This window comes from Hyla sarda, chromosome 10 (assembly GCF_029499605.1).
Source record: "Hyla sarda isolate aHylSar1 chromosome 10, aHylSar1.hap1, whole genome shotgun sequence".
Taxonomy (NCBI): Eukaryota; Metazoa; Chordata; class Amphibia; order Anura; family Hylidae; genus Hyla; species Hyla sarda.
Window position 1 is genome coordinate 106,362,574 of NC_079198.1, and position 22,021 is coordinate 106,384,594.

Sequence of the window (22,021 nt, forward strand, 5' to 3'; positions counted from 1 at the left end):
CCGGCCTAGTACGCTGCATAGACGCCGCTGCGCAGTGACGCCCGTGCGCAGCGACGCACCTGACGTCACGGCGTAGCGGCGTCTATGCAGTGCACTAGGCCGGAGCCTGCCCGGAGTTCACTCTTCACCCGGAACGCCCGGACACTACAGGAACGATGGATGGATGGCCCGGACCACCCCCATTACGGGTAAGTTTAATTTTTTTATTGACTCGGAGGGTGGGGGAGGGGCCCGACCGGTATAGCGGTATGGGCAAAAATCCATACCGGTATACCGCCCAGCATCATGGTGAGGGGTGCGACGCGGTGCGGTGGGTCTGGGGGTGCGGTGCGTCGGGTCGGGGGGGGTGGCGGTCGCGGTGCGGGCGGGGCATTATCGGCTTATCGGCAAGGTAATTGCCGATACCGATAATGCCCAAAATCGTGATTATCGCCCGATAATATCGGCCATACTGATAATCGGTCGATCCCTAATATGCACCATAATGCATACGGTTGTCTCCGTTTTTCACACCACACGGTTTTTTACTTTTTTTTTTTCTGGACAGAAAACCGTGGCCTACCACGGTTTTTGGTCCAGGTGAAAAACCGTATTGACCCGTATACGTTTTTTTTTTAACATGAGAGTCAATGGGAACCGTACAGAACTGTATGTGTGTACGGTTCCATCCAGTTTTTACCATACTGTTTTTGACTTTGCCTAGTTTTTTTTCTTGGAATTTCAATCAAACAAGTGAAACGTTATTCATAATGGGGTGAAAAGTTCAAAACGTATGCATTTTTTTTCTTAAAAAGCGGATGCAACCGAACATCACTTTTCAAACCGTATACAGATAAAACTTTGTACACACGTTTTGATACAGTTTAGTCAGGTTTTGAGGAATCCGTTTTTTTATCAAAAACCTGAAAAAACTGTATTGCAAAAACGTGGTGTGAACCCACCCATATACAGTTTTCAACCGGACATCATTTTTCAAACCATATATGTTTTTTAACCGTATACTGGTTAAAATTTGTACACTCGTTTTGATACAGTTTAGTCCGATTTTAAAGAATCCGTTTTTCATCAAAAACCTGATACGGTAACTGTATTGCAAAAATGTGATGTGCATGCAGCCTTAGCAGGATGCTCTATGACAGTGTTCCCCAGTGTTCCCAACAACTCCCATGTCCAGATAGCCTTTCACTGTCCGGGCATCCTAAGAGCCGTACTTTTGCAACAGCTAAAAGGCTGCAGGTTGGACACCCTTGAATAAGAGGATGCAATTGCCTTTGATTGTCAGTACATGCAAGGAGTTGTAGTTTTGCAACAGCTGGAGGCACACTGGTTAGGAAACACTACTCTATATTCAGCTCATGGTCAGATGATTCTTTTATGAAAAATAAATTGTCCATAGAGGACAACCCTTTAATTGTACCTCCAAATCTTTATCTATTGAGTTTACCCTATAGACCAGTAGTCCATAGTTCTTCCCACTAGGGGTCCCTCCACTGTCCAGAACACTGTCTTGTCCCTGCAGCTACTACCATTGTGTCTCGACCGAGACAAATTACAGGAAAGGTGGGCGGAGTGCACAGAGCAGCCAGTCAACTATGAGAAGTGAGGGAGGGAAGTTTCCAAATTAGATGGAGGGCAAGAAAGGAGCACCCTTCCTTCTCAGTAAACTGCATTCCGTGTAAGCAACATAAACAAGGGAATTAGGAGCCATGAAAAGATGAAAATCAGGATTTAAGCACACAGAGAGGATCAGCACCTTTTTTTTAAATCTCGTGGTAGATAAACTTTTCGGTTGTGTTCACCATGGAGTTCACCTAATAGGAGAAGCAATATATTAGGATTTTGACACAAAGTTTTGTACCCTTTTACAGGCATTGTAGATTGCCATTTATAATGATACATTTTCCCATTTCTTTCAGCCCTAATGCTGGCAGCTGTCGGGATGGTCTAGACAATGAGACAGGAACAGACTCTGTAGTGAGCCACAGGAGAGAACGTCATCGGCGGAAGAACAGAGAAGCACATGATGACGGTATGGTGAAATGCCATCTTGTCTCACAATTCACGCTCAGTTATCTGGGTCATGTATGTATTGATCAGAGGAGACGGACTTGGCATGCAGAGGTATTGATGGAGTCCTGACCTGAGGCTTCGCCCTCATCTCATCAGTGACAGTCATTGATCAGTCATTGATTTCTTACACAATGGGCATGGGCTGAGAATCTCTGTTTTGCACTAACTAGTTTCAAAAATGTAAGAGATTTTCCAAAGGACGCTTGGGAAGAAATCTTTTTTTTTTTTTGCTTCAATAACCCTGGAAAAAATATCCTAAAATATCAAATGCAATGGCGATATTTTGTAGGGGAATCTTCTGGTTACAGGTTAAAAAAAATTGATAATTTGACAACATTTGAAAGGGGTTATGAACATACGAGCACCATAGATGGAGGGTCAATGAACAGGACCTGAACAGGGGTGCATCACTATCAGTATGCATTGTTAACCCCTCAAAGATGCAGCAATTGTTCATTTTTGCTTCTTTATTTTTTTCCTTCTCCTCTTTTAATAGCCATAACTCTTGTGGGGAATATGACGTGCTTTTGATTGTTAATACTGTTTAATGCTAAACCATGGCATAGCATTGATCAGTGTAATTGGTATTCTGCTTAAACACCCTGCCAAGGCAGACTGTATAATCAGAGCGATGATCCTAGGAGAAGAGACCTCTTAACTGATCGCACTGTGGAGATCCCATTCAGCTCCCACCAACTGCATTTATAAGGGGTATTTCGGCCTCAGACATCTTATCTCCTATGTCTGATTGTAGGGGTCCCGCTGGTAGGCCCCCGTAATCTCTGTGCAGCCCCAGGCATTCTGTGCCGGACGCTGCTCCCGAGACGTGATGTCACTAGGGGACATGACTATTACGTCATGTCTCGGTCTCGGGAGCAGCATCCGACACAGAATGCCTGGGGCTGCACGGAGATTGCGGGGGGGTCCCCTGCAATCAGACATCTTGTCTCCTATCCTTTGGATAGGGGATAAGATGTCTAAGGTCGGATAACCCCTTTAACACATTTAGATGCAGAGATCGACTTTGGTTGCGGCATCTGAAGGGTTAATGCCGGACATCAGTGTTCACTTCAATGTTTGACTTTAGCAGTGTTTGACAGCAGCCGTTACTCATCAAAAATTAAGTGCACTCTGCTCATAAGCGTGCTTCATAAACCCAGAGCATGACCAGTGTGTACATGTACATTAAGGTGTTAAAGCGGTACTCTGGAGATAAAGAAACTCAAATCAACTGGTGACAGAAAGTTATACAGATTTCAAAATTAATTCTATATAAAAATCCTAATTCTTCCAGTACTTATCAGCTGCTGTATGCTCCAGAGGAAGTTATGTAGTTCTTTCCAGTCTGACCACAGTGCTCTCTGCTGACACCTCTGCACATGTGAGGAACTGTCCAAAGCGCAAGCAAATCCCTATAGAAAACCTTTCCTGCTCTGGACAGTTCCCAACATGGACAGAGGTGTCAGCAGAGAACACTGTAGTCAGGCTGGAAAGAACTACACAATTTCCTTTGGGAGCATACAGCAGCTGAAAAATACTGGAAGGATTGAGATTTGTAAATAAACATAATTTACAAATCTGTATAACTTTCTGTCTCTGGTTCATCTGAATACATTTTTGTTTCTGGCTGATCTGAAAACATGTTAGTATCCCTCTAACCTATATTTATAAAATGACAACAAGGAACATGTCATAGAATACTATCATACAAATAACTGCAATCTAGCTGATTTCTAAACAAATTATGAACAAAAAAATAAATAAATAAATATATATACAGTGATCCCTCAACATATAATAGTTTCAACATACAATGGTCTTTTCTGGACCATTGTAACTTGAAACCAGACTCAACATACAATGCTATGGAATCTGTGAAACGTGTCAATGGCTGGAAGAACCGACCAATCAGAATGGATATTTCACTGGTAAAACCCGTGTATTCCTAAAGTGCATGCACTGACTGGTGTCTGGTAGAGCCCCCTACAGTACAGGGAGGTATTACATGTTCTGTACTCTTTACCTGTATTCCTGAAGCGTATGCACTGACTGGTGTCTGGTAGCGCCCCCTATAGTACAGGGAGGTATTACATGTTCTGTACTCTTTACCTGTATTACTGAAGTGCATGCACTGACTGGTGTCTGGTAGTGCCCCTACAGTACAGGGAGGTATTACATGTTCTGTACTCTTTACCTGTATTACTGAAGTGTATGCACTGACTGGTGTCTGGTAGTGCCCCCTACAGTACAGGGAGGTATTACATGTTCTGTACTCTTTATCTGTGCCATGGTTAGTTGCTCCTTTTGGACACCAGGTGAGGGCGGCTCAATCTTCCTTTTTTTTAGGACACTGCGTGTTCTGTACAGGACCCTGAAGAAGCTTCTGTCCTCTACATAGACCAGCGTTTCCCAAAGAGGGTGCCTCCAGCTGTTGCAAAACAACAACTCCCAGCATGCCCGGACAGCCGAAGGCTGTCCGGGCATGCTGAGAGTTGTAGTTTTGCAACATCTGGAGGCACTCTGGTTGGGAGACACTGAAATAGACAGTGATTACAGCTCCCAGCAGATCTTTATTACTTTTATATGTAAGGATTTGCTTTATCTGTATTAGTTATCTACTTAGTTTTCTTTAATCCTCACTTTTTCCTATTTTTGGATGACATTTTGGTGGCTTCAGAACCAATTACCAGGTTTCCATAGAGTTCTGGTCTCAACATACGATGGTTTCAATATACAATGGTCGTCCTGGAACCAATTAATATTGTAACTTGAGGGACTACTGTATATATATATATATATTTATGGTATAAATATGGTAAGCTACAGATAAGGGTGTACCCAGCCGCTGTATGTTCCCACCGTGATAAAGAACTAGCAGTGTTTCTCTGGTAGCCATCACTCACACATAGACTGTAGTCCGGTTTAGACTGTTTGTTGTTTTTGTGGACGTTTAGCAGGTCCAGCATGTGCCCCTGAGGCTTCTCGGAGCGGATGTCATGTGCGCGGCGTGTCTGGACCGGCCATGTGCCGCCTGCAGGCAGGTCTTCTGTCTCTATCAAGTGAATGAAGTGCTGGGAATGTGAGCGGACTGCAGGCTATGCTATAGGTGTGTGGACACCGGTGACTAGAGCTCTGCTCAACTATGCCGTGTGGTGAGCAACAGATCTAGCTCTGCTTTATACTTGTGTGAAAAAAAGGGAAAATTAATAAAAATCACATTAAGCATTGAAAAGTTTGGCTGTTTTGCTACCCATCTGCACATATGACGTTTGTTATGACTTTTACTGTCTTAAAGGGGTACTCCACTGGAAGACATTTTTTTTTTTAAATCAACCGGTGCCATTAAGTTAAACAGATTTGTAAATTACTTCTATTAAAAAATCATAATCCTTCCAGTACTTATCGGCTGCTGTATGATCCACAGGAAGTTCTTTTCTTTTTGAATTTCCTTTCTACCTGACCACAGTGCTCTCCGCTGACACCTCTGTCCATTTTAAAAAACTGTCCGGAGTAGGAGCAAATCCCCATAGTGAACCTATCCTGCTCTAGACAGTTCCTAAAATGGACAGAGGTGTCAGCAGAGAGCACTGTGGTCATGCATAAAGAAAATTCAAAAAGAAAATAACTTTCTGTGGATCATAACAGCAGCTGATAAGTTCAGGAAGGATTAAGATTTTTTTAATAGAAGTAATTTACAAATCTGTTTAACTTTCTGGCACCAGTTGATTTAAAAAAAAAAAAAGTTTTCAACTGGAGTACCCCTTTAAACTGGCCTTTATATAGACAAATATGAGGCTCTTCTACTTATCAACTCAGGTCTCTTATCTTAGGTCTTAAAGGGGTTGTACAGGATTAGAGAAATATGGCTGCTTGGAAGAAGGCTGTATGCCAGAAGTGCTTTACGCATCCATCCAAGACTCTGCATCCCCAATATCCAATATCTAACGGCCCCCGTTACAGCGCCCAAACAGGTTGTCACCTAGTTGTCCGTTGACCCTGTATGATATGTACATATATTGCAGTGAAGTGGAGGTCTTGATAAAGCCCCCCCTATGAGCTCTTTTGAAGGCTCCTACCAACTGTTATGTAACAGACCTACCTACCCTTGCTGTGATACCTTTATGCTGCTGTGGTGGGAAGTCTAACAGCCCCTGCTTCTTCAGCTTTAACCCTCACAAGGAGGTGTGGAATTTTTCATCAAGGAACTCCTAGGCACTACCCTTGGTGTGGTCACTGCTGCAGGGTTATAGGATGGTACCGAAGGATGTAGCAGAGGCATGGGTCAGGGCTGGTGTGTGTAGATATGTGAGATGGACAACAGGTCATGGCAGGCAGCGGACAGAAGGCACAGATGTCAGAAGAAACTTCCTTTATATAAATGTAGCAGAAGGTGGAAAGTAAGTGCAGTGTGCACTATCCCTGTCAATCTAAAGGAGGAAGCATGCAGGCTAGGATCCAGAGAGCAGAGATAATAGCTGGCATGTGGAATGAGGGGTGTTACTTGTGTCATACTTTAAGGCTGCACATGAGAGGACCACACAAGAGGACTACACACAAGAGGACTACACACAGGAGAACACATGTGGACTACACACAGCAGAACAGAACTACATACAGGAGAACTACACACAATAGACTGCAAACAAGAGAACACGTGGACAACACACAGGAGGACTACATACAGGAAAACTACACACAATAGACTGCAAACAAGAGAACACGTGGACTACACACAGGAGGACTATACACAATAGACTGCATACAGGAGAACACTTGTGGACTATACACAGGAGAACTAGACACATGAGGACTACATACAGGAGAACTACACACAATAGACTGCAAACAGGAGAACACATGTGGACTACACACAGGAGGACTACACACAGGAGAACTACACACAATAGACTGCATACAGGAGAACACATGTGGACTACATACAGGAGAACTACACACAATAGACTTCATACAGGAGAACACATGTGGACTACACACAGCAGAACAGAACTACATACAGGAGAACTACACACAATAGACTGCATACAGGAGAACACATGTGGACTACACACAGGAGGACTACACACAGGAGGACTACACGCAATAGACTGCATACAGGAGAACACATGTGGACTACACACAGGAGGACTACACACAGGAGGACTACACACAATAGACTGCATACAGGAGAACACATGTGGACTACACACAGGAGGACTACACACAGGAGGACTACACACAATAGACTGCATACAGGAGAACACATGTGGACTACACACAGGAGGACTACACACAGGAGGACTACACGCAATAGACTGCATACAGGAGAACACATGTGGACTACACACAGGAGGACTATACACGATAGACTGCATACAGGAGAACACATGTGGACTATACACAGGAGAACTAGACACATGAGGACTACATACAGGAGGACTACACATGATAGACTGCATACAGGAGGACTGCATACAGGAGGACTATACACAATAGACTGCATACAGGAGAACACATGTGGACTACACACAGGAGGATTACACATAGGAGGACTACACACGATAGACTGCATACAGGAGAACACATGTGGACTACACACAGGAGGACTATACACGATAGACTGCATACAGGAGAACACATGTGGACTACACACAGGAGGACTACACACAGGAGGACTACACACAATAGACTGCATACAGGAGAACACATGTGGACTACACACAGGAGGATTACACATAGGAGGACTACACACGATAGACTGCATACAGGAGAACACATGTGGACTACACACAGGAGGACTATACTCGATAGACTGCATACAGGAGAACACATGTGGACTATACACAGGAGAACTAGACACAGGAGGACTACATACAGGAGGACTACACATGATAGACTGCATACAGGAGGACTATACACAATAGACTGCATACAGGAGAACACTTGTGGACTATACACAGGAGAACTAGACACATGAGGACTACATACAGGAGGACCAAACTAACACATGTGGACTACACACAGGAGAACTACATACAGGAGAACTACACACAATAGACTGCATACAGGAGAACACATGTGGACTACATACAGGAGAACTACACACAATAGACTTCATACAGGAGAACACATGTGGACTACACACAGCAGAACAGAACTACATACAGGAGAACTACACACAATAGACTGCATACAGGAGAACACATGTGGACTACATACAGGAGAACTACACACAATAGACTTCATACAGGAGAACACATGTGGACTACATACAGGAGAACTACACACAATAGACTTCATACAGGAGAACACATGTGGACTACACACAGCAGAACAGAACTACATACAGGAGAACTACACACAATAGACTGCATACAGGAGAACACATGTGGACTACACACAGGAGGACTACACACAGGAGGACTACACGCAATAGACTGCATACAGGAGAACACATGTGGACTACACACAGGAGGACTACACACAGGAGGACTACACACAATAGACTGCATACAGGAGAACACATGTGGACTACACACAGGAGGACTACACACAGGAGGACTACACGCAATAGACTGCATACAGGAGAACACATGTGGACTACACACAGGAGGACTATACACGATAGACTGCATACAGGAGAACACATGTGGACTATACACAGGAGAACTAGACACAGGAGGACTACATACAGGAGGACTACACATGATAGACTGCATACAGGAGGACTGCATACAGGAGGACTATACACAATAGACTGCATACAGGAGAACACATGTGGACTACACACAGGAGGATTACACATAGGAGGACTACACACGATAGACTGCATACAGGAGAACACATGTGGACTACACACAGGAGGACTATACACGATAGACTGCATACAGGAGAACACATGTGGACTACACACAGGAGGACTACACACAGGAGGACTACACACAATAGACTGCATACAGGAGAACACATGTGGACTACACACAGGAGGATTACACATAGGAGGACTACACACGATAGACTGCATACAGGAGAACACATGTGGACTACACACAGGAGGACTATACTCGATAGACTGCATACAGGAGAACACATGTGGACTATACACAGGAGAACTAGACACAGGAGGACTACATACAGGAGGACTACACATGATAGACTGCATACAGGAGGACTATACACAATAGACTGCATACAGGAGAACACTTGTGGACTATACACAGGAGAACTAGACACATGAGGACTACATACAGGAGGACCAAACTAACACATGTGGACTACACACAGGAGAACTACATACAGGAGAACTACACACAATAGACTGCATACAGGAGAACACATGTGGACTACATACAGGAGAACTACACACAATAGACTTCATACAGGAGAACACATGTGGACTACACACAGCAGAACAGAACTACATACAGGAGAACTACACACAATAGACTGCATACAGGAGAACACATGTGGACTACACACAGGAGGACTACACACAGGAGGACTACACGCAATAGACTGCATACAGGAGAACACATGTGGACTACACACAGGAGGACTACACACAGGAGGACTACACACAATAGACTGCATACAGGAGAACACATGTGGACTACACACAGGAGGACTACACACAGGAGGACTACACGCAATAGACTGCATACAGGAGAACACATGTGGACTACACACAGGAGGACTATACACGATAGACTGCATACAGGAGAACACATGTGGACTATACACAGGAGAACTAGACACAGGAGGACTACATACAGGAGGACTACACATGATAGACTGCATACAGGAGGACTGCATACAGGAGGACTATACACAATAGACTGCATACAGGAGAACACATGTGGACTACACACAGGAGGATTACACATAGGAGGACTACACACGATAGACTGCATACAGGAGAACACATGTGGACTACACACAGGAGGACTATACACGATAGACTGCATACAGAACACATGTGGACTACACACAGGAGGACTACACACAGGAGGACTACACACAATAGACTGCATACAGGAGAACACATGTGGACTACACACAGGAGGATTACACATAGGAGGACTACACACGATAGACTGCATACAGGAGAACACATGTGGACTACACACAGGAGGACTATACTCGATAGACTGCATACAGGAGAACACATGTGGACTATACACAGGAGAACTAGACACAGGAGGACTACATACAGGAGGACTACACATGATAGACTGCATACAGGAGGACTGCATACAGGAGGACTATACACAATAGACTGCATACAGGAGAACACATGTGGACTATACACAGGAGGACTACATACAGGAGAACTACACACGATAGACTGCATACAGGAGAACACATGTGGACTATACACAGGAGAACTAGACACAGGAGGACTACATACAGGAGGACTACACACAATAGACTGCATACAGGAGAACATGTGGACTATACACAGGAGGACTACATACAAGAGAACTATACACGATAGACTGCATACAGGAGAACACATGTGGACTATACACAGGAGAACTAGACACAGGAGGACTACATACAGGAGGACTACATACAGGAGGACTACACACGATAGACTGCATACAGGAGGACTGCATACAGGAGAACATGTGGACTATACACAGGAGGACTACATACAGGAGGACTACATACAGTAGGACTACACACGATAGACTGCATACAGGAGAACACATGTGGACTACACACAGGAGGACCACATACAAGAGAACTATACACGATAGACTGCATACAGGAGGACTGCATACAGGAGAACACATGTGGACTACACACAGGAGGACTACATACAGGAGAACTACACACAATAGACTGCATACAGGAGAACACATGTGGACTACACACGGGAGGACTATACACGATAGACTGCATACAGGAGAACACATGTGGACTACACACAGGAGGACTATACACGATAGACTGCATACAGGAGAACACATGTGGACTACACACAGGAGGACTATACACGATAGACTGCATACAGGAGAACACATGTGGACTACACACAGGAGGACTATACACGATAGACTGCATACAGGAGAACACATGTGGACTACACACAGGAGGACTATACACGATAGACTGCATACAGGAGAACACATGTGGACTACACACAGGAGGACTATACACGATAGACTGCATACAGGAGAACACATGTGGACTACACACAGGAGGACTATACACGATAGACTGCATACAGGAGAACACATGTGGACTACACACAGGAGGACTATACACGATAGACTGCATACAGGAGAACACATGTGGACTATACACAGGAGGACTACACACAATAGACTGCATACATGAGAACACATGTGGACTATACACAGGAGAACTAGACACAGGAGAACTACACACAATAGACTGCAAACAGGAGGACTTCATACAGGAGAACACATGTGGACACTACACAGGAGAACTAGACACAGGAGGACTACATACAGGAGTACCATACACATATGGACTATACACAGAAGAACTACACACATGAGGACTAGACACAAATGACTACACACATGAGGACTACACACAGGAGGACCAAACAAACACACGTGGACTACACTCAGGAGAACTCCACACACAAGGACCACACACAGGAGGACTGCACCCTGGAGGACCAGACTCAAGGGAGCCTTCAGTAATTCTTTTGAAGGTCCAAAAATTTAACAATAAATATTTGGTCGTCTATATACCTACTGTATATAGTGCTTTGATTTTTGGATTTAAATGCTGTCAGCATACTAACAAAAAATCATACAATCTCCTTTACAAGAATTATGACAGCCTCAATATTTAAAAGTTTCCCACCAGTTAAAAATATCTTACAAGGGTCCCGGGGCACTTCACATATGATTTAGAATGTATAATTGTCATCAATTGTTAGTAAAATCACTAAAAGAGAAAAAGATTTATAGATCACTCAAATTCCTGAAGTCCTCAAGATATATCTGCTTCTTGGTGACGAGAGACTTCACCTTTTCACAGTTTTCACAAGACCATTTTCAGAAGCCCAACATCAACATGAATTCAGACCTGGCAGATTTTTGGCAGGAACCTAATAAGAATGGGTGACAGTAAACAGTAACCAGAAGCGGTGTGTCATTATTGCTTGGAATCCACAATCTGTTGTTTTCTTTAAATTATCTTAATTACTGTTAAGTGGGAGGTTGTCATGGAGGCCCCGCTGTATCGGAGGATGGAGGCACTGTAAAGTTTTATACATCATGATAAGAAATCAGGGTAACATAGAACACAACACTGCAGATTTCTGATAGACCTACAAAAATTCTGGGAATGTCGTCTGCTATTTCTCCTTGTGTGTGTACTTCACCATTGACAAATTGGATAGAAAAGTACAGTGATGCCTCAACTTACAATGGCCTCAACATACAATAGTTTCAACATACAATGTTTTTTCTGGACCATTGTAAGTTGAAACCAAACTCAACATACAATGCTACAGATCTGTGAGACATGTCACAACTGGAGGAACTGACCAATCAGAATTGGCATTCACTGGTAAATCACCTCTATTACTGAAGTGCCTGCACTGACTGGCTGTCTGGTAGCGCCCCCTACAGTACAGGGAGGAACTACAAGTTCTGTACCACTCCTTACCTGTACCAGGGTTAGCTGCTCCTTTGGACACCAAGTAAGGGCGGCTCCATTTGGGACACTGTGTGTACTGTATAGGACCCTAAAGAAGCTCCTGTCCTCTACTTAAAGCATTGTTTCCCAACCAGGGTGCCTCCAGCTGTTGCAAAACTACAACTCCCAGCATGCCCGGACAGCCAACGGCTGTCCGGGCATGCTGGGAGTTGTAGTTTTGCAACAGCTGGAGGCACCCTGGTTGGGAAACACTGACATAGACAGTGATTTACAGCTCCCAGCAGATCTTTCTTACTTTTATATGTAAGGATTTGCTTTATCTGTATTCGGTATCTACTTTTTTTTTTCTTTAATTCTCGCTTTTTCCTATTTTTTGGATGACATTTTGGTGGCTTCAGAACCAATTACCAGGTTTCCATAGAGTTATGGTCTCAACATACAATGGTTTCAACATACAATGGTCATCCTGGAACCAATTAATATTGTAACTTGAGGGACCACTGTAGTGGTCCTGGAATGCTGACCTATATGTGCACTTGCGGGCACTAACCCCCGTTGACTCGAACGGCCCAAATGTGATCAGCAAGTAACTACGTTTGGGTCATTTCCTGAACAATGTATATTCCAGACTTAAGATGTAGCAAACCACACTTTTGAGTCTTGAAAAATACACATATGCATTTTGAAAGTCAAGTACAAAGAATACGTAGGAAACGGCACTCACCATTCAGAGAACTGCTTTATTCACGATGTCAGAGCATGTCAGATACAGGCAGGTAAAGTGGTGCGGAAGCGGGGGCAACCGACGGTTGCCCCCGCTTCCGCACCGATTTATCTATCTAGGGGTGGAGTACCCCTTTAAGTAATTTACCTAGCTAGGGGTGGAGTACCCCTTTAAGTAAAGGAAATAATCCAATCCCATTCATTCCATTGGGTCCACAATGGAAGATCTAATGCTCCATTTACTATCACTTTCAGTCCATTGTTTTGGAATCCACATTTTCGTACACAAAATATATATTTTTTTTTTGGAGGGGGGGGGGGAGTTCGGACATAAAAGTCTATCAAACAACAGATAAAAAGATAACCTGTAGTTAGTGATATTTTCATGGTCCTATCTACTCATTGGACAGGTGTTTATCTACATTGTTCTTCTTTTTTTTTTCTCTTTGTTGTATATGTAAAAATCAATCTGATTTTCCTTTTCAACTCGGGACATCCAGCTGCCATTATGTCATCACGGTTCTACACTTTTAGTGTCTAGATACATCGGTTCACTGCATTTGATGGAGCAGATGGACTCTCACATATACACATTTTTTTCCTACTCATTGGTATTCCCATTTGGTTTAGAGTTCCAGTTTTGCTAACTCTCTTAGGAAAATGGCCTTCTGCTTCATGTGTGGTGTGGAACGCGATACCGCTGAGGTCATGTCCCATTATAGTCTGCCTGACTCAACTATAGATGCATTTTGTAAATATTTCATAGTAACTTAGGTTGTATTGTGTCAGCTTTGTACTCCAGACTTAAATATATAGGTACAATTTGTGTCAATTACCTTCACTGGACATAAATGTATAAAATGGGACATGAAATTAGTAAAATTTTGCTGTACATTAGGAGTAAAACAAATCTGGAGTTTTTGTTTTAGAAAATATCTACAGTTAAAGGGGTTATCAACCATAAGGGGATTTTAGTACGTACCTGGCAGACAGTAATGGACATGCTTAGGTAGGATCTATGCCTGTCTTGGAGCTAAATGGCTATGTTGTGAGATTTCCATAGCGCTGTGGCTAGCTTTCTGTGAACTGGCTATTTCCTGTTGGAGTTTGTTTTTTAAACTACAAGTCCCATAATTCTTTTTTTTTTTTTTAAGTGTGAGGTTACTTTTTTCCCTCCCACACATCACCCACCCCACCCATTGAAACACACCTGTGCTGCCTTCAATGCAATAGAGCAAAGGTTTTCTAACCAGGGTGTCTCCAGCTGTTGCAAATTCTTGCAGAATGGTCTCCCGCCAAAGGCATAGCTTGTAGCTTCTGGGTCCCGATGCAAAATCTGCAACAGGGCCCCTTATGTCAATTATATTACTGGTCTCTAATGGGGCAGATGTGCTTTGGGGCCCCCTTAGGCACAGGGCCCCAGTGCAACTGCTACCTGTGCTACCTCTATAGCTACTACCCTGTCTCCCACCCAGCAGTCACTCCACCCATTGAAGCAAAGACAGGCTCCCTCTGAAAACCTGACTAGTGATGTCATGTCTCTTGCCGCACTGCAACCTGGGAAAACCTGAGACGACACTCATTTTGTATGATGTTAAAAATAAGAATTGCGAGACCACCATCACACACAGGTACAGACCCTATATTATGAACTACACTAACTTGACTACAGCTCCTGTTGCATAGTTAAATAGAAGAAATCCCATAATTCCCATTTAAGTCCCACACACGTAATTTTTTTTTTGCATACTTTATATATATATATATTGTAAATGTATGTTTTTTTATAGGTAAAAACACATGTTTTAGGTTTCCGTTTATACACTGCTCAAAAAAATAAGATATCACATCCTAGATCTGAATGAATAAACTAATCGTATGAAATACTTTCATCTTTACATAGTTGAATTTGCTGACAACAAAATCACACAAAAATTATCAATAGAAGACTCTCCTAGGACTGTATCCACCTTTTCCAGCCCACCGGAGCACCTGAAATAACACAAAAAATGATCAATGGAAATCAAATTTATCAACCCATGGAGGTCTGGATATGGAGTCACACTCAAAATCAAAGTGGAAAACCACACTACAGGCTGATCCAACTTTGATGTAATGTCCTTAAAACAAGTCACAATGAGGTTCAGTAGTGTGTGTGGCCTCCATGTGCCCGTATGACCTCCCTACAATGCCTGGGCATTCTCCTGATGAGGTGGCGGATGGTCTCCTGAGGGATGTCCTCCCAGACCTGGACTAAAGCATCCGCCAACTCCTGGACAGTCTGTGGTGCAATGTGGCGTTGGTGGATGGAGCGAGACATGATGTCCCAGATGTGCTCAATCGGATTCAGGTCTGGGGAACGGGCGGGACAGTCCATACCATCAATGCCTTCCTCTTGTAGGAACTGCTGACACACTCCAACCACATGAGGTCTAGTATTGTCTTGCATTAGGAGGAACCCAGGGCCAACCGCACCAGCATATGGTCTCACAAGGGGTCTGAGGATCCCATCTCGGTACCTAATGACAGTCAGGCTAACTTTGGCAAGTACATGGAGGGCTGTGCGGTCCCCCAAAGAAATTCCACCTCACACCATTACTGACCCACCGCCAAACCGGTCATGCTGGAGGATGTTGCAGGCAGCAGAACGTTCTCTACGGCATCTCCAGACTCCGTCACATCTGTCACTGTGATCAGTGTGAACCTGCTTTCATCTGTGAAGAACACAGAGCACCAGTGGGGAATTTGCCAATTTTGGTGTTCTCTGGCAAATGCCAAATGTCCTGCACGGTGTTGGGCTGTAAGCACAACCCCCACCTGTGGACGTCGGGCCCTCATACCACCCTCATGGAGTCTGTTTCTGACCGTTTGAGTGGACACATGCACGCTTGTTGCCTGCTGGAGGTAATTTTGCAGGGCTCTGGCAGTGCTCCTCCTTGCAAAAAAGCAGAGGTAGCGGTCCTGCTGCTGGGTTGTTGCCCTCCTACGGCCTCCTGATGTACTGGCCTGTCTCCTGGTAGCACCTCCATGCTCTGGACACTACGCTGACAGACACAGCAAACCTTCTTGCCACAGCTCGCATTGATGTGCCATCCTGGATGAGCTGCACTACCTGAGCCACTTGTGTGGGTTGTAGACTCCGTCTTATGCTACCACTAGAGTGAAAGCACTGCCAGCATTCAAAAGTGACCAAAACATCAGCCAGAAAGCAAAGGAACCGAGAAGTGGTCTGTGGTCACCACCTGCAGAACCACTCCTTTATTGGGGGGTGTCTTGCGAATTGCCTATAACTTCCACCTGTTGTCTGTTCCATTTGCACCACAGCATGTGAAATTGATTGTCAATCAGTGTTGCTTCCTTAGTGGACAGTGGGATTTCACAGAAGTGTCATTGACTTGGAGTTACATTGTGTTGTTTAAAGGACATCTGCAGTGCTGGGCAAAAAAACTTTTTTTTACCTCATTTAATAGGTCTTTGAAAGACCTTTCCAACGATGTCTCCCCCATCAAAATTGGCCCAGTCGTTCTCCCGTTATCAGCACACGAATTACGGAGGAGAAGTGAAAATAAAACTACATCTCCCATCATGCCTTGTGCTTACTTCCTGTAAGCTACTGCCCTCCCCCTGTTCTATCCCCCCGAGCAAATTATTATATTGTAACGCCCACATCTCCCTCCCCTTCTGCTCATCTCCCCCTCCCCATGCTGCTCCTGTCCAGTGATGAAGCAGCTGCCTCCATGCTCACTGTAGTGTGGGCTCTGGAGAGTGGAGAGTGAAAGGAAAAATGGTAAAAAAAACCATAACTGTTTGTCTATAAAACTGTCCTGATAGGGGTCCCTCCATCTTTTTCACAACTACAACTCCAAGCATGCCCAGTTATTTTATATGCTGTTCGGGCATGCTGGGAATTCCAGTGGTGCCTCCAGCTGTTGCAAGACTACAAATCCCAGCATGCCCTGTCAGCTTTCTGCTGTATGTGCATGCTTGGAGTTGCAGAGGTGACTCCAGCTGTTGTAAGACTATACATCCAAGCATGCCGTGTCAGCTTTCTGCTGTTTGAGTGTATAAAGAAGTTGTAGTTCACCAACACCTCTACTGTATCAGGAGACTCCTGGGAGTTGTAGTTCACCAACACCTCTATTGTATCTCTGTAGTCTCCTGGGAGTTGTAGTTCACCAACACCTATATTGTATCTCTAGTCTCCTGGGGGTTGCAGTTCACCAACACCTCTATTGTATCTCCGTAGTCTCCTGGGAGTTGTAGTTCACCAACACCTATATTGTATCTCTGTAGTCTCCTGGGGGTTGTAGTTCACCAACACCTCTATTGTATCTCTGTAGTCTCCTGGGGGTTGTAGTTCACCAACACCTATATTGTATCTCTGTAGTCTCCTGGGAGTTGTAGTTCACCAACACCTGTATTGTATCTCTGTAGTCTCCTGGGGGTTGTAGTTCACCAACACCTCTACTGTATCAGGAGACTCCTGGGAGTTGTAGTTCACCAACACCTCTATTGTATCTCTGTAGTCTCCTGGGAGTTGTAGTTCACCAACACCTCTATTGTATCTCTGTAGTCTCCTGGGAGTTATAGTTCACCAACACCTCTATTGTATCTCTGTAGTCTCCTGGCTGGGAGTTGTAGTTCACCAACACCTGTATTGTATCTCTGTAGTCTCCTGGGAGTTGTAGTTCACCAACACCTCTATTGTATCTCTGTAGTCTCCTGGGAGTTGTAGTTCACCAACACCTGTATTGTATCTCTGTAGTCTCCTGGGAGTTGTAGTTCACCAACACCTCTATTGTATCTCTGTAGTCTCCTGGGAGTTGTAGTTCACCAACACCTATATTGTATCTCTGTAGTCTCCTGGCTGGGAGTTGTAGTTCACCAACACCTGTATTGTATCTCTGTAGTCTCCTGGGAGTTGTAGTTCACCAACACCTATATTGTATCTCTGTAGTCTCCTGGCTGGGAGTTGTAGTTCACCAACACCTGTATTGTATCTCTGTAGTCTCCTGGGAGTTGTAGTTCACCAACACCTCTATTGTATCTCTGTAGTCTCCTGGGAGTTGTAGTTCACCAACACCTGTATTGTATCTCTGTAGTCTCCTGGGAGTTGTAGTTCACCAACACCTCTATTGTATCTCTGTAGTCTCCTGGGAGTTGTAGTTCACCAACACCTCTATTGTATCTCTGTAGTCTCCTGGCTGGGAGTTGTAGTTCACCAACACCTGTATTGTATCTCTGTAGTCTCCTGGGAGTTGTAGTTCACCAACACCTATATTGTATCTCTGTAGTCTCCTGGCTGGGAGTTGTAGTTCACCAACACCTGTATTGTATCTCTGTAGTCTCCTGGGAGTTGTATGTCACCAACACCTCTATTGTATCTCTGTAGTTTCCTGGGGGTTGTAGTTCACCAACACCTGTATTGTATCTCTGTAGTCTCCTGGGAGTTGTAGTTCATACACCAGTGTTTCCCAACCAGGGTGCCTCCAGATGTTGCAAAACTACTACTACCAGCATTCCCTGGTTGGGAAACACTGGCATACACACACACATAACAGGGACTACAACTCCCAGCATGTGTCATTCAGTAGTCCCCCCTCCCCCCTCTCACACACAGAATCAGTATGATATTTATTCCCTGTATACACCACCAGCCCGTGCAGTGTAATATGTCTCCCTCACACACACGTCCTCCCCCTCCCTGCTCTGTGGTTTGCTCTGTGTTTCCCCCATGAAAACTTGAATCCTCCCGGTGATAAGTGAGGTCCTATGTAGACAGAGCAGGGGAGGGGGGAGGAGCTGTGGACGTCCTCATTCTCCCCCTGATTGAATCTTATAGATAGGGGCGTTTCTGAGGATGAGCCTATGGCTGCCTCAGAAAGCACCCGCTCATGCATATGCATAAGAGGGAGGACCTGACAGAGGCTAGGGGGAGCACAAACACTGCTGGGAGGAAGAGATCTCCGTCCCCAAGATGGCGGCTGCAATGTAATGAATAGGGGACGGACGCAGGACTACTGGGCTATGCTGGCAACTCTAATATCTCAGAAACGGCTGCATATAGGTAAATAGGACTAATTGACTGAATTGTATAACTTTTGTTTGGGGAACATTTGGGCAGGGATTTTTGACCACTATAGTTGTCCTTTAAGTGTTCCCTTTATATTTTTTTGAGCAGTGTATTTACTTGTATTCATGTTTTGCACCTAATTAAAAAAAAAAAAAAAAAAGATAATATATAGCTATGTATATATATATATTTTTTGTGAGACGTAATTGTACATTTTTTGGCGTAAAAAAATAATAATGTAAAATATGCAAACCTAATGTACCCTGTTTGATGCTTTTTTTTTTTGCAAACATTCGCTTAATAGAAGTTTATGGATATTTTGGGCTATGCTGCATTTGCATTGCCTTTTTAGCAAAACACAGGCATGGAGCAAAAATGTGAAGTGAACGAGTCATTCACTGCTTTTAGGTAATGCTGAACTGCAATATATATCTTTAGCTACACTGTGATCAGTGACTCCAGCTCAGCTGCATATTAGAGTATGGAGTTGTGTAAAATCAATACCCTGTCCACCGGGGGCAGTGTTTCCTAACCAGGGTGCCTCCAGCTATTGCAAAACGACAACTCCCAGCATGCCCGAACAGCCTTTGGCTGTTCGGGCATGCTGGGAGTTGTCGTTTTGCAACAGCTGGAGGCACTCTGGTTGGGAAACACTGGGATAGGTCTAATCGTTGGAGGTCCGACCCCCGTGATCTCCAAAACGGCGCCCGAATCTTACAGTTCATGGAGCAGGGTCTCCTGCACTAATATAGAGATACTAACTGTCCCTGAACCTAAAAACACCACAAAAGGGTAAAAAAAACAAACAAAAAAAAAAAAAACTCGAGAATAAAACATGCCACGTGGGTATGGTGTTTCATACTTCCCTATTTAACATCTGGCCGCAGCATTTTTGGCCCATAAAAATGCCATACAGTGAGTAAGGTATTCTTGGCGAGTGTTTTTTGTTGGTTTTATTTTATTTTATTTTTTCTTTAAAAAAAAACTGTCCCTGAACCTAAAAACACCACAAAAGGGTAAAAAAAACAACAGCAAAAAAAACTCGAGAATAAAACATGCCACGTGGGTATGGTGTTTCATACTTCCCTATTTAACATCTGGCCGCAGCATTTTTGGCCCATAAAAATGCCATACAGCGAGTAAGGTATTCTTGGCAAGTGTTTTTTGTTGTTTTTTTATTTTATTTTATTTTTTCTTTAAAAAAAAATAAAAAAAAATTCTCTGCTTTTGCAGTCATGTGCTGATTTTTCAGTGACTTCTCTCATAAGACCTAATACGTGGGAAACCTTATCGCTGACTTTGCAGAAATCCATTTTTACGTCACTCTTCCCACACTGTGGGCTCAGGATCCTAGTGAGACTTCACAGTCACATTTTTATGATTTACACTGAGTCTATGTAATATCGCCCATCTCCCATAAAAATGGATAGGTACTGAACTGTCTGTGAAAAAAAAAAAGGGGACGGCCAATATGAGTTATAGGTAAAAAGTGCTGAGCAGGTGAATCACACTGTGATCAGATTACACTGGGCGACACTTCCTGAGACCGTCCATTCATTTAAAGTGTCCAGAAGAAGGCATCCATCTTGTCGAAGGCAATAACATCAGGCGATATTATCTCACCTGAGAAGACATTACTTATCCTAAGTATGAACACCTCCGAGCACTAAAGTAAACACATCTCACCATCCATCATGTGCCGAGCAGGAAACTTCATTTAATTGTCTTTTCAATGTATATAGAGAGAATGAGCGCTCCTGTCACCTAGACAATGAAGAGGCAGCCATGTTTTTTTTTTTTTGCCAAAACATTATCCCCATCCAGTCTATCCCAATCCTGCGATATCAACTTGTTTGAGCAAGATGAGACCTTTTGTTCAAGATGTGTTTTACTGGCAACGGGAATTATGGTGACACTTCCAACGCCAACAGGTCATTCATCTTTTCAGGCCTTCATTTATAAATGGTGCTGTCCTCGGCATTGAGACTGAAGATTTACCTTCATTTAACAGATGTGCCCGTGTCATCACATTAGAACAAGGTACAGGAAAAAGCCAGATAGGTAGCGCAATCCACTCAGACATCAGTTGTAGGTAATATTCTTCTTTATTTAAACCAAATATCAACACATTTTGAAGCTAACACATGCCTCTTCATCAGGTAAAACAGCCTGTTTTACCTGATGAAGAGGCATGTGTTAGCCTCGAAATAAGATTAAATAATTAATATTAAAGAATGTTACCTCCAGCTGATGTCTGAGTGGATTGCGCTCCCTATCCGGCTTTTTCCTTTACCTCGTTCTATTGCAAAAATGGGCTGGAGATCCCTTCACGCTGGCACCCGGGAAGCAGAACCACTTTCTTGGATTTATGCGCATATAGTAGTTGTGGCTGGTACACAACCGAACCAGGTGAGCAGTTCTGCCGATTGTATATAATGCGAACACACCTGATTATACCAGCAATACCATCCCATGGGAAGCTCTGCCTTTTTTTCTATTTTAGAGTTTTATATA

At 43.8% G+C, this 22,021-nt stretch overlaps 1 protein-coding gene across 3 annotated transcripts in view; it reads left to right on the top strand.

Moving 5' to 3' along the window:
• DVL1 (dishevelled segment polarity protein 1) overlaps window positions 1-22,021 on the top strand; it is a 257,194-nt gene that overhangs the window by 109,271 nt on the left and 125,902 nt on the right. For all 3 annotated transcript variants that reach the window (XM_056543323.1, XM_056543325.1, XM_056543326.1), the window contains exon 4: window positions 1,917-2,029. In XM_056543323.1, the coding sequence (XP_056399298.1) occupies window positions 1,917-2,029 (113 nt within the window). The remainder of the gene's footprint in view (window positions 1-1,916; window positions 2,030-22,021) is intronic.